Source organism: Neomonachus schauinslandi, chromosome 8 (assembly GCF_002201575.2).
Source record: "Neomonachus schauinslandi chromosome 8, ASM220157v2, whole genome shotgun sequence".
NCBI lineage: Eukaryota > Metazoa > Chordata > Mammalia > Carnivora > Phocidae > Neomonachus > Neomonachus schauinslandi.
The window spans coordinates 107,115,057-107,128,312 of NC_058410.1; the positions used below are offsets into that span (position 1 = coordinate 107,115,057).

General features: G+C 53.4%; 1 protein-coding gene across 2 annotated transcripts; it reads right to left on the minus strand.

Moving 5' to 3' along the window:
- Positions 1-1,019: 1,019 nt before the first annotated feature.
- Positions 1,020-13,136, minus strand: KLC4 (kinesin light chain 4). 2 transcript variants are annotated; one of them, XM_044917560.1, is made up of 16 exons: positions 12,552-12,665; positions 11,196-11,478; positions 9,778-10,008; positions 8,290-8,371; positions 7,487-7,697; positions 6,921-7,008; positions 5,624-5,725; positions 5,234-5,407; positions 4,829-4,928; positions 4,447-4,499; positions 4,177-4,247; positions 3,907-4,015; positions 3,174-3,314; positions 2,576-2,691; positions 2,159-2,222; positions 1,020-1,473 (listed from the first exon to the last, which is right to left on the minus strand). In XM_044917560.1, the coding sequence occupies exons 1-16, from the start codon at positions 12,578-12,580 to the stop codon at positions 1,423-1,425; spliced, it is 1,905 nt and encodes a 634-aa protein (XP_044773495.1). In that variant the 5' UTR covers positions 12,581-12,665; the 3' UTR covers positions 1,020-1,422. The 2 variants fall into 2 exon arrangements, with proteins under 2 accessions (XP_044773495.1, XP_021547567.1); XM_021691892.1 differs by lacking the exon at positions 12,552-12,665 and adding an exon at positions 13,105-13,136 and having other exon boundaries at positions 1,025-1,473; positions 2,159-2,219; positions 2,614-2,691.
- Between the last annotated feature and the right edge of the window lie 120 nt (positions 13,137-13,256).

The window sequence follows — 13,256 nt, forward strand, 5'->3', positions numbered from 1 at the left end:
CCGCCCATTCTGCAGGGACGCGGGGAACCAAAGTGACTTTCGTGGCCCCTGGAGAGGATGGTCAGTTCTGGGCCTCCCTGGGGGCTCTGACAACAGTTCCCCCCAAATTCTTTGGGTAGGAAGGGGAAAGGCTCTGGCTCACTTCTCAACGACCTAAAATCCTGAGGGAGACCTAGAACAGAAGGGTGTCGTTGATGTCCCCAAGCAAGGTAAGCTGGAGATACTGTGGAACCCCAGGAGAGATACAGCCTGGAGAAGTGAGGGACCAGTGCATGGCTGGGGTCTGGTTTGGCTCTGGACCAATCTGAACCCAAAGGTAGAAACACACTGGGCTCTGAATGCCTGGCTGAAGGCTGTTAAACTGACAAATTTATCCCAAGTCCATCTCCAGGCAGTCTGGGCCGCAGGGCATGGCCAAGTCTCCAGCTGTGGGGAGGCCCAGCGCAGCCCTTGTTCCAGGCACCCCCCACTCCCAGCGCCACCACCCCCACATTCTTTCTTTGTTGTGAAAGCAGCAAGGGGTGTAGGAGGCGGGTCAGAAGGAGTCAAGCTTTAGAAGATGGGCCCCAGCTGCTGCTCAGGCCTCCAGGATATGCTGAGAGGGGATGGATAGTAAGTGCCTCATCCCGCTCTGGCTCTGGCTCGGGAGGGCCCCCCAGGCCTGCTTAGACCTCCCTTCCCCCAAACAGCTGGGAGGAGGAGGGGCAGCCACAGAGGGCCTCACAGGCCAGGAGCAGTGGCGCCAGGACTCCAGGGTCCTGCCACATGGCCACCACATGTCCCTGACAACCCAGTCCATAGCACCTTCTCCTTGGGTTGCGGGCCTCCTCCCCCATCCCCCAGATGCCTTCCTGCAGGCCCTGCTGCAGAGGATACAAACGGGAAGGAAGAGAGGAGAGATCCAAGAATCAACACTTCTCGTGTTGCCCCATCCATCACTGTCCCTTGCCCTTCTGTGAAGGGCCCCAACACAACCCTTGCTCCCTATCCTCTTTGGTCAGGACTCAAGAGGCAAAACGGTTACCTGATTCTTTATTTAAGAAAAGTGAAATACACGGACCTGAAGTGAGGCAGCGGAGGGAACAAGAGAGGCCAGAGCGAGGCAGCTTGGCTGGCCAGCCCCAAAACCTCTGACCAAAACGCCAGCAGCAGGCTCCATCTCCGAGACGCGCGTCTGCTCTTTAAGCATCTTGGGGGCCTCAGAGCTAGCTACTCTAGAGGACTATGGGGAGAGGATGTCCTGAGGGTCCTTCCTGAGGGGGATTCCTGAGGAGGGAGCCAAGACCCTAAGGGCAGCAGCAATCTTCTGGTTAACTGCTCTCCCTTCCCTGTCCCACCTTGGGGTTGGAAGAGCCAGGAGCAATAGGGAATGCTGAGAGGGCTGTGGGGGGGACCCAGCAGACCTGGGGGGTGGGTTGAATGTCAGCTGCTTGAAGAGAGGTCCGTAGTGCTGGCACTGAGGCCCCGGGAGACCTGAAACAGACAACACCATGTCATCAGCCCAGGGACCTCGGCCTCCCAAAGACTGTCCCCTGGAGTCTACCCATTACATGGCTGCAGTCTATCTCTAGAGCTAGGATGGAGCCTGTAACTTCAATCCCAAGCTCTGGGGCTCTGTGCAGTTGTAGCCTTTGCTAGGATGTTCAAGAAGGCCACGATCTGGGGGAGAGAATGCTCAGAAGAGCCACATGAATATCAGCCTATATTCTGAATGTGTTGATACAAATGGTTAGTTGCCATTAACATGTCGTTACTGTTTTCTCAAATGTAGATGATTTAATACTTTTTTTTTCTTTTTCCCTTCTCATCTGCCACTGAGTCCCAAGGTGAAGAATATGGTGGCTGCCGGAGGAAGAGCAGTTGGTATCCCCAAATCATTCTTGAATTATTCATAATTCCAAAGTACCAGTTTAGAGAACATCAATTCCTGTTCCCTTCCTGATTAATTTATTCGCTACCATCTCTGGCCCAAAACACTCCCGTAGTGGTCACCACCCCCAACAAGGTGTCTGCTTGATTCTTGTCTACCCAACTCCAGTTCCCTGGCTGGAGTCTTCGACCCACAGGACTCTCTCCTCTTCCCTAACTCCTGCGGCACGGGTCCCATGGCTCCCCTTTCTTGCTCACCCACCAATATGCTCCCAAGCATTGCTCTCACCTGGAGGGGTGCTGCACTGGGTTGATTCAGATAGTTTAAGGAGGCTGCCCGCTTCATGTTGCTGCTACAATGCAAAAAGAAAGAACTGAGGCCCCTTCTCTTCCCTATTAGAGGCCTTAACACCGTGGGCCTCTTGGGCACCGCCGCACGCATCAGATCATGGCCTACCCACTGTCTGACACCCCCCCACATGAGTACACATGCACACTCTCTTATCTTCAGCAGTAACTGGTATCTCCTCAGGTACCTTTCCCAACCCCTGGGGCACCCATTTTTCCCAGACTCTTTCGCCATGGCCATCCCATTGACCTCCTCCATGTTTCTCTCCGAGACACTTCTCCAGAGATGGGGGGCCAAGAGGAGTTGGAGGCAAGGGCTTACTGGTCTGCTTTGCCATATCTCAGTCTCACTGTGTACCTGGAGGGCCGAGGCTCAGTCCCCTGGAGCTTCCTCACCAGGAGTTCGCTGCTTCTACGAAGCACATCCCGGATCTTGCCCAGAGAACCGCTCCTCTGCAGGGTCCCACTGCCATCCTGGGAGAGAGGGATAGGGAACAGAAGCTAAGGGGAGCCCATGCAGACTGGCTTCTGAGTCTACTGCTGCCATTTATCCTGCACACCATCCCGCCTCCCCCAAAAGCCTAGTGATTGAAAACCTGGGTGGCACAGTCAGTTAAGCATCTGCTTTTGGCTCAGGTCATGATCTCAGGGTCCTGGGATCAAGTCCCGCATCGGGCTCCTTGCTCGGCGGGGAGCCTGCTTCTCCTTCTGCCTGCCACTCCCCATGCCCGTGCCCTCTCTCTCTCTGACAAATAAATAAATAAAATCTTTTAAAAAAAGAAAAAGAAAACAAGAGCCCTATCAATAGATGGCTTGCAGATCCCCCTGAGAGGGCTGGGCAAACTGAACTGCAGTGTGGACAACATGCCCTCATGTCCTACATGGGCAGGCCCAGAGCCTCTCACCACACCAGCAGGAGGGAGCCGGAGAGATCAAGGGGCAATAATGAGACTCACCCCTGACCATTCCACGGCCACAGAAGCATCTTCACCTCCCTCGTACTTCACGCTGCCCCCAGGGCCCTCCTGAGAGGTCCTTCCACTGTCACCTTCCCCAAGCAGCTCGGCCACCTTGGTTTGACTGATAGGGTCCGTGCCCTGGAAGGAAAAGGTAGGCGCTGGGAATCTGCACTCCTTAGCTCCTCAGGTTGGGGCTTTCAAACTTTTTTTCACCATCAGCCCCAACAGGGGAGACATTTTTCCTTGTGATGTCCCAGTACACACATACTGGAAAGTACTCGCCTCTTCTCTTTGCAATGTATTCCTACTTACAAATAGATGTAAATTTTCACTATGGTCCACACTGAATTGATTTCAAGACCCACTAATGAGTCATGACCCACAATTTGAGAAAGTGACTTTGGGCTCCCCTCAACCTCAACCCCCTCACCTGTACCACCCACGGCCCTCCTCAGTAAATTCTTCAAATTGTTAAAGGACATTGCTTTCCTTTTAGCAGTCCCATTTAGTGATGTGAACCTTGAACTTGGGAGTCCTGACCATAAAGGGCATGGGGAGGGAGGGTAAGAACACACTTAAAAACAACCACAACCACAAAAGAGTCTCACCTCCCTTTCCTGGCTTTCTCCTCGGCCTCTTCTCTTATTCTTCTGAGACTCTAAAGAAGCCTTGGTGGTCCCCCATCCCCAGGACCTACCTTCCGGACCTCCTTCCCCTCCGGGTCACTGACCTGTTTCTGGGAGCGTAGGGCACATTCTTCCAGGGTCTCGGCTGCCTCCAGCTTTCCTTGGCGCCTGTACAGAGCTCCTAGGTTTCTCAGAGTGGTGTTCACTGTGGGGCTGTGGGAAGGAGTGAGGATGGGTTCAGAAAAGAAACAGGAAAGAGAGGGAGCAGAGCCAAGGGAAGGCCAAAGGGAAGAAGGGAAAAGGTCCCAGAGGCCAGGCTCAGGGTTTGGATGGAGGGCGTGGGAGGCCAAGCCAGCTTCTCACCAGCAGCTCACCTGCTCACTTTGCAGGCCTTGTACCAGCCTCCATACTCAGTGTAGGGCGTGCCGCCCTCTCGGTGCCGGCTCTGCAGAACATAGCGGAGGGGAAGCCGGAGATGAGAGCACAGAGATGGCTGGGGGCTAGGGTGTGGGCTGGGCTGGGGAAGGCACTGGGCATCTGGGACTGGTGGTCAGGTGGGAAAGAGGTAAGGAGCTACGCTCATGCAAGGAGTAAGCCAGAGGCCCTGGTAGCCTCAGGCTCCCCAGGCTGGGCCCCACACTCACTTTGCTCATTTCCTCCCGCTCCTCTGCGTGCATCCAGATGGGCTTGTGGTCATCTAGGGGTGATACACGGGATGGGGTGAAGGTTAGAGACCAGAGCTAGACAGTATGGTGGGGAGCCAGGAGCCGAGGCCCATGGGGCTGAACTAAAGTGGTCTGGCTCTGCCTGGGAAGCCCTAGGGCCTAACCCCCTACCTTTGGTCAGCATTTTTTTTTAATAGGCTCCACAGGTGGAGCCCAACGCAGGGCTTGATTTCATGACCCTGAGATCAAGACCTGAGCCAAGATCAAGAGTCTGATGCTCCACCAACTGAGCCACCCAGGCACCCCTAGTCTGCATTTCTTCACCATCCTGCAGCTCCCTCCGCAGGCCCACCCCACTCACCATCCACAGACCCAAACTCCTGCACATGCGCACGCGTCAGGATCTCCTTGTAGAGCGTCTCAGCCTCAGCATATTTGCCCTGTTTCAGGTAACAGGAAGCCTGTAGGCAGAAAGGCAAAACCACAGGACGGAGACAAGGTCTCAGCAGGGCTCAGGGATTTCCACTTCTTGGTCTCCTTATAACCTTCCCCAGAGATCCTCTCCATACTGCCTTTTCTAGCTGCAGGGTCAAGGGTGTTCACTCTACTCCCAGGAAGCTACGGGTCTTCGCCTTCCCACTGGAATGAGGCAGATCCATCAGCCCCAAAGACAGCCCCAGATGCACAAAGGTGACGAGGTTAGCGTACCACAGTAGGGTGCTTTCCCTTCCCCTCCCTCCACTGACTTCTTCCCTTCCTCCCTTACCAGGTTGTTCTTGGTCCGGGCTACATTAGGGTTGTCTGGCCCCAGCTGCCCCTCATAGATGGCCAGGGCCCGCCTGTAATAGCGTTCCACGGCCTCATACTTGCCCTGGTTTTGGCACAACAGGGCCAGGTTGTTCAGCTGCTTTGCCACATCTGGGTGGTCAGTGCCCAGGACCTAGAAGGAGTAAAGGAGTGATGGATGGCTAGGATTGTGTGTGTGTACAACCATGTGCGCACATACCCACGTGGGGAGCAGGGGAAGGGAATGACAGGAGAGGCAACAAGGCAGAGAAAGGTGGGTAAGGAAAAACATGAGGGAGGAGGGTAGGCTGGAAGAAAGATGGTGGAGGAAGGGCCACAGCATCAGGGAAGAATGAGAGAGCACAGGCACCTTTTCTCGAATCTCCAGTGCTCGCTGGCACAGCGGCTCGGCCTCCTTGTATTTGCCCCTTTTGCCATAGAGCACAGCCAGGTTGTTGAGTGTGGCAGCCACCTGGGAAGACAGGCCTGTCCCCTCAGCGTGGGTGCCTGGAGGTTCTCCCCCTGCACAACAGGGTCCCACACTGCACGATTCCCAAGAGAAGAGGACTCCGCAAGCCTAAGGGCAGGGCGGGGCGGGGCGGGGGGGGGGGGGGAGCTGCTGACCTGGAGGTTCTGAGGTTCTCTCTGGGAGTGGGACCGCCCTCTAGGGGGATTTGTAGATATTTCTGGAGGTGGGGTTTGGTGTGGTTTTTGGTTGCCATGAAGACTGGGGGCACTATCACCTTCGGGAAGGTAAGGATGGTACAGATGTTCTGCACGTGTGGGACAGGTCTGTTAACTTTGGAGTGTCCGGCCAGACATTCGAGCAGTGTAAGCCTTGACACTTAGTGGGGTATCAAGAGGGGAGTTGTTTTCTCAGCTACATCATCCGTATCACATGTTGTAACATAAGGAACTATTTTCATAAAGTCAGCTCATTTGCAAAAAATATCTTTTTCTCATTTTCTCCACTGTGACAATCTATCATTTCTCTTTCTCTCATCATATACGAATAAATCTGGCCTGTCGTTACTGAGTCTGACATGGGTTTTTAATCTTGTATCCACCAATACTTCTGCTCTGTCATTTTTTAATTTTTTTATAATCTCTATGCCCAACGTGAGGCGTAGCGTAGATCCCAAGATCAAGAGTCGCGGGCTCTTCTGACTGAGTCAGCCGGGCACCCCTGCTCTGTCATTTTTTAATACTTCTTATATACAATGTCTTACTGGTCTCACTTTTTCTAAATCTAAAATTGTAGATCATATTATATTATAAGTTATCTGCTATATCATGTCTTCTACTGTAGTTGTACGTAATAAAACTGTTACCACGTCGTGTTTTCATTTCATTGTAACATATCCTATTGAATTGTAAGTTACTTTCCTCATTTTTATATGACTAAGGTATCACTCAACATTTTTTGGAATTGTATGTGTAGGTCAGTTACAGTGTCTATGAATTATGCTTCAGGAAAATACTAATTATAAGAAAGAATCATCGTGTCTCAGAAAGTTGAGAACCACTGGGCTTAGCAGACAGGGCCTGGTAAAAAGGAGCCCTCACATCTCCTCCCTGAACACCGCTAGTGAGTGGGCTGAGGGCAGTGGATAAACGAACAAGAGAAGCCAAAAGAGCAGGAGGCAAGGAGGGCAAGGAGTACTGACAGCAGGGTGGTCCCGGCCCAGGGTGCTCTCCCGGATGCTGAGGGCATCATTCAGCAGGTGGGCAGCTTCTTTATACTTATTCTGGTCCCTGGAAAAGGAGAGAAGTGACAAGGGGTTACCCTGAACTCGGCCCCCAAGCCATCTCTTTCCCTCCTTCCCTTCGGTATGAACGAGGTACATTTAGGGATTGGGGCCTCAGAGAGGAGACAGGAAGCCCGGGGGTGAGCAGTGAGAGTTCCCCAACACGCCTATATGTAGATGCAGAACACTGCCATGCCAAGAGGAGACCAGTTACAGGATGCAAGAGATGGAAACAGAGAGGGAAAGAGACCCTCCCAAAGGAGGGAATAGAGAAGCGAAGAGCCTGAGAGATGAGCGGCTCTGAGGTCAAGGGCTCAGGTATGGAAAGAACAAGAGTGCTGGTGTAGGAGAAAGCCCCTAGTGGGGTCACTTGGGAGGCCCAGCAGGGAGAAGAGGTACCCTCTGGAGAGGAGGAATGGGAGCCAAAGGTGGATCAAGATGGGAACCTGGAGGCAGAGTTGGGAGACAAAGAGGCCAGGCCTCACCGATACACCAAAGCAAGGATGTTGAGCATGGTCGCGACATCAGGGTGGCCGTGGCCAGAAGTGCGCTCCAAGTCCTCCAGTGCCTGCTTGCAGAGCGGAACAGCCACCTCATAGCGACCCTGGGCAGCATACTGGATCACCAAGTTGTGCAGTGTCCGCAGCCTCGCTGGGATCTCGTACCCGCTGTGCTGGGTGCCCTGGCCACGGGACACTAACCATCCCAGAAAATGAACAGGAGACGTCCTCAGGGCACTCTTCCTCTCCCCTTTGCTGTCCGTCCTCCCCACCCCCGCCCCGCATCTCGTTCTGCGCCTGTGCCCACCCCCCCCCACCAGGCCCTCCTTCGCCCACTCCCTGGTCCCTGTGCCCCTCACAACCCCACTCGTTCACCCAATCACTCATTCATTCAACAAAATTTACTCAGCAAGCATGAGCCAGGGACTGTGTCAGGGATATGAAAATAAGAAAGACCTGGTTCTTTCCCTCGAGGAGCTCATGTTCTTTCACTCCAGGGTCATTATCCCATTCAACTTTGAGCTCCTTACGGGCAAGAACTCTGTCATTCTCAAGTCGGTATCCCTAGTGCCTACTATAGGGCCCAGGACACATTAACTGTGTAATAAATATTGATGAATAATGGGGAGGCTGAGGAAATGGGAGCAGTAGCCCAGCTCCTGCCCCATCTCCAGGGGAAGCGAAGAACCTATTTCTGGATGGTGAGCATCCCGTATGCAAGGCAGGCCACAACTGGGACCAGCCCTCTGCTGCCCCTCTTTACTCTCCAACTCCAAAGGCAGACTCACAGCCATTGCTGGAATCTTCTTCCTCCTCATTGGGGAAGAGATCATCCAGGGAATCCTTGGTGGCATCACCCTCCTTCTCCTCCTGGAAGGGAAGAAGCAGAATGTCTAAGGCCAAGATATCCCCAGTAGCCTCTTCAGGGCCCTTCTAACCCGTGAAATCACTGACAGGTGGAGAAGACTCTTGTTCATGTCCCACTGCTGGGAAGGCCGGCATCTGCCCACCAATCTCACCCCGCTGTTGTTTTGTAAGTCTCCTTCTTTCACACTGGGAGCTTCCTAAGCACCCTCATTCTCTAGCCTCCACCCCTCTCCCCCTCAGTTCTTGTAATTATAGCCCAGTGCTGATCCCTGTGTGTTTACACTGATTATATGTCTGTCCTATCTTTCCTAAGGGCAGGGAGTGTGTCTGATCTTACTGACATGTACCCAAAGCATACCCAAAGCGTCTAGCTCAGCCTCGTCCCCATCATCTGCCGTCACTCCCTCTCAACTCAGTGCCCAACCCTCACTGTCTCACCTTCTTCCACATGGGGAAAGTTGCTTTGCCCCACCAGGCACGTCAGCCCTGTATAAACACCTCCAACCCTCCCATCCAGCCTTGTCAATGTGTCCCATGCAAATCACCCCACTTTCCCTGGGAGAGATCAGCTCACCAGCCCTGGAGCGTCATCTATTGACACATACCCACCCCCAGTCTAGAAAGCTCCTCCTTTCCCCTCATCATCCATCAAAATCCAGCCCAACTCCTAACCTGTACAAGGAAAAAATCCAACCTAAATCTTACCCATCCCTGTACCCCACCTCATCTGTGAATCCTTCTCAGGCCATCCCAGTCCCCATGAACCAATCTTGGAATTCCTCCCATTACTGACTGAACCACTCATCCAATACTGAGCATTTGAAGTGTCGTCACATACATGTTCTCGTGTGTAAGCCTTGGCCCTACAGCTACATTATAAGCTTGAGAGGGCAGGAACTCTCTTATAGTTCTTTACATCTCCCCCACATACATCCTCTTGCGCCGCCTAAGGCAGAGAGATAAGTACATGACTGTTGAGTGAGGGTTATATTTCATACATCTTGAGAGCAAATTTTAGGAGGGTCTTGCTCGACTGTGCGATGCTTTCCCTCACTGTAGCACTTAGGATTCTGGACTGGAATTGTCCGGGTGCTTGTGTGTCTCCCCCCAACCCCAAAACCTCTAATTGGGAGAGCAGAAATTCCATCTGCCTCGTTCACTGTGGCATCCCCAGCAGAGTGCGCAGTGTCCGGCATACACAGCTGTCATGTAACTAAATGTAGACTGAATGAGTTAAGACGGTTTCCGCCTTGTTGCTATTTGGAGTTGGTGTCAGGACCTGGATTCTGCCGGGTGGGGGCAGGTCGCGCAGCACTGCTGGTCCCTGCAGCTGATGAGCAGTTACCCCCTACGTCTCTGGTGACTCCCAGCTGTCTGCCCCGTAGCCAGCCTTGCTGGCGTGCGCTTACCACACCATGCCCATCCTCGTCGTACTGCCGCAGCTGGCCGAGGAACTCCAGGTGCTTCTTCTCCTCCTCCAGCTGGGCCACAGCCTGTTCGCTGCGCTGGAGCCGCTGCTGGGTGCCCGCCAGCTCGTCCCGGAGCCACTGGTTCTCCTGACACAGCCTCCGTACCTGAGCCCGCAGCTTCTGTTTCTCCGACTCCACTGTGCTCAGGTGGCTGGCCAAAGCCAGCATCACCTAGGTGGGCACATCCCGTGAGCGCCAGACTCCGGATTGGAGCGTTCTGGGATTAAGTGGGAGGGAAGCCTACCGGGAGGCAGCAAGACCGGCAGAGGCCAGGAGGAGGGGTTGGGTAGCAATGGTTCTACCTTCAAAATACACCCTGAATCCAATTTCTCACCACCTCCATAGCCACCACCCTGGGCCAGGTCACCATCAGTTCCCACCTGGGCGACTACCATCACCTCCTCACTGGTCTCTCTGTTTCTGCCCTTTTTTCTTAGAGTCTGTTCTCAACCCAGCAGCCAGATGATCCTTTTAAAATGTTAAGTTAGACCACATCACTCCTCTGCTCTATATATTCCAATAACTTTCATTTCATTCAAAGTAAAAGCAACATCCTTGTGATGACCTACAAGTTCCACATGATCTGTCCCCTTGACTCCTAACCCCTCTACCTCTTACACCTCATTTTCTTTTTCTTTCTTTCTTCCTTCCTTCCTTTTCTTTTTTTCCTTCCTTCCTTCCTTTCAGATTTTTAATTTTTAAGTAATCTCTATACCCAATGTGGGACTTGAACTCACAACCCCGAGATCAGGAGTCGCACGCTCCACAGCTGAGCCCGCCAGGTGCCCCTGCACTTCACTTCCTATTTTGCTTCACCTCATCCACTCTACTGCAGCCACACTGGTCCCTCACTGGACTCATCGGATAGGCTCCAGTTCAGGGCCTTTGTAGGTACTACCCACTCTGCTTTAGATGTTCTTCCCCCATTTATTGTATGACTCACTCCCTCATCTTCAAATCTTTGCTCAAATGACACCTTTCAGTTAGACTTTTTTTGACCATCCTATCTATAGTTGTATCATCTCTCTGTCCCCCTCCTCCCCTTCTGTTTTATTTTTATCCGTTTTCCTTAGCAATTGTCACTCTGACATACGGAATCCTTTACTTTATTTGTGTATTGTTTGCCTCCTGCAGCTAGAATGTGAGCTCTGAGATGGCGAAGATTTTTGACTGTTGTGTTCAGTGATGTTCCTCCAGTGCCCAGAGGACTTGTGCCTGGCACAAAGTAGGGGCTTAATATATATTTACTGCATGAATGAATGCAAGCATCTAGGACAAGGCGATCCTAAATGACCCCAAAACTCCAATCAGACAAATGCTCCTCCAAGGGCCACTTGGCATCACCTCCTTCCGCTCACCTGGGCCTCACTCAGCCCCAGCTCGATGTTTTCCATGGAACGTCGCAGCTGCCGGGCCTTCTCGTGTACCAGTCCTTCTTCATGGCCTCCCTGCTGCAGACACTCAATGGTGTGGGACAGACTTTGCAGGACAGCCTGATGTTCACTGTGTAGGGCCTCCAGCCCTTGGCTCACCAGCCGGGTGCTTCCCAGGATCTCCTCCTGGCTGAGCCGGTGCCCTGCAGGCTCATCCCGCTGCCCCAACACCAGGCCTGACATCTTGGCCAGGGGGACCTTGCCTGGGCTGAGGAGAAACAACAGAGCTCAGCGGGGGTAAAGATAAGAAAGAGAGGCTGAGCACCTTGGTTAGAGGGTGGTGAGGATCCAAGGGAAGGGACAAAAGAGAGTATGGGTGACCTTCTGGTTTAATTGGAGAGAGTAACCAGTGGGGAGGGAGCCTACAACACTAAGCACAAAGCTAAGGTTGTGGGAAAGAGAGAGGGAGAGGAATTGACTTGAATGAAAAAAGACTATCGAAGGAACAAAAGCTCTGAGAACTAGCAGACCGATTTAGAACTTAGGAAGAGAATACAAAAGTTGTTGGAAAGAGAGCTTGGGTCAGAAATAGGAAAAGCAATCAGATGAGAGACAGCACTGTAGGGAACACAAGAGGGTGTCTGGAAAACACTGCAAAGGAAACAGGGTTAAAGCAGACAGGAGATATAAAGAAAATGGTGCAGAGGTTTCAGAAAATAGGAAAGGTACAGGTTTCAAAGTTACAGGGAAGAGGGAGAGAAGAAGCAGAAAGGCGCCTTCATTGCAGGACCCAGATGAGAGGGCCCCAGAAAGCTCAAGGTCTTCAGACTGCGTCACCCTCAGAGCCAAGGCCAGCATCTCCAAACCTAGTAAACTCTGCCTCTTTCCCCACTAGGCCTTCAATCCATACTTCTCAACCCCCAGATGTCAGGCTCTCTTCCTTCTTCCCCAAAAGAGCCTTGTTTCTCACCTTTCCATATTCTTACCGGTATATAGAGCACAGCCCTTGCCTGTGGCACTCAGGCCAGAGCCCGGAAGAAACCCTTTCCGTAGGCAGGTACTCACAAAGATCGGCCCTGCCCAAAGTCCAGAAGTCCAGCCTTCCCAACCCTTCTCTCACCACTTCACAGCCACCCAGAGGACCTGGCACAGAGCCCTACTCAGGGCAAACACCCTCCCTCTCTCTACCTACAGGCCTTCAAAGGCGACCAGTGTCCCTCTTCCTTCCCGAAGCCAACCTCCCACCCCAAGCCACGAGACCTATTTTCTCCCAAGAAGGGAATGAGACTTGATCTGAGACCTGCGGCAAGGGGCGTGCTGGGAAAGGGTGAGGAGGCAGACCTGGTCACTCCTGACCCATTCACTTTCATGGCTTTGTCTCTGTGATGACCACCTACTAACAGGCTCTGAGAGGAGTCACCCTAGGGTGCCTCTCGGATGCCTGATGATGCAGGAAAGAGTGGCAGGTCTTCTGAGCGGCTGTAGGGTCACAGAGAAACGCGGCGCTGGGAGTTGGTCTCCCAGCCTGGGCATGCGGTCGAGAAATGTCTCCGGCTGTCGACCTGCCCTGGGGCCCAGGGTGGGGACAGAGTGAGACGGGCGGGGGCGACGGGGGAAGTGCGGGTGGGCCGCCAAGCTCCGCGTCACGGGCGAGTACCCAGGGACCCGACAATCCCGAGGTCAATCGGTCGGTCGGTAGCGCAGGGGGCGGGGCAGGCCGTCTGTCTGTCTGTCTGGACGCCGAGGGGCGGGAAGACTCGCGAGGGGCGGAGTTTTTCAGCTTGTCTGGAGTTGTGTGAGGTCGGCTGGTGGGGGTTTGTTCATCTGTCCCGGAATGCAGAAAAGAGGTAGCGGACCTCAACCCTCAGCCCCTGAAGTACCCTCAAAGACTCACCCGCAGTCTGTCGGTCTGGCTTCCTCCCTTGCCGGTACTGCCCCTTTAAATTCATCATGGCTGCCGCTCGAGGCAATTGTTTTGACGGCTCCGAGGGGCGGGGCCTGCTCCCCAGTCACGCGACGTAAGTGCCGCCCGAGGATTGGCTTTGA

Coding starts and splice junctions, on each gene's coding strand:
- KLC4 (XM_021691892.1), bottom strand. CDS start 11,453: ATGTCAGGCCTGGTGTTGGGGCAGCGGGATGAGCCTGCAGGGCACCGG. Junction 2,692..3,173: donor TGGCCGTGGAATGGTCAGGG/GTGAGTCTCATT, acceptor CCTCTCTCCCAG/GATGGCAGTGGGACCCTGCA. Junction 1,474..2,158: donor CCAGTGCAGCACCCCTCCAG/GTGAGAGCAATG, acceptor TGTCTGTTTCAG/GTCTCCCGGGGCCTCAGTGC.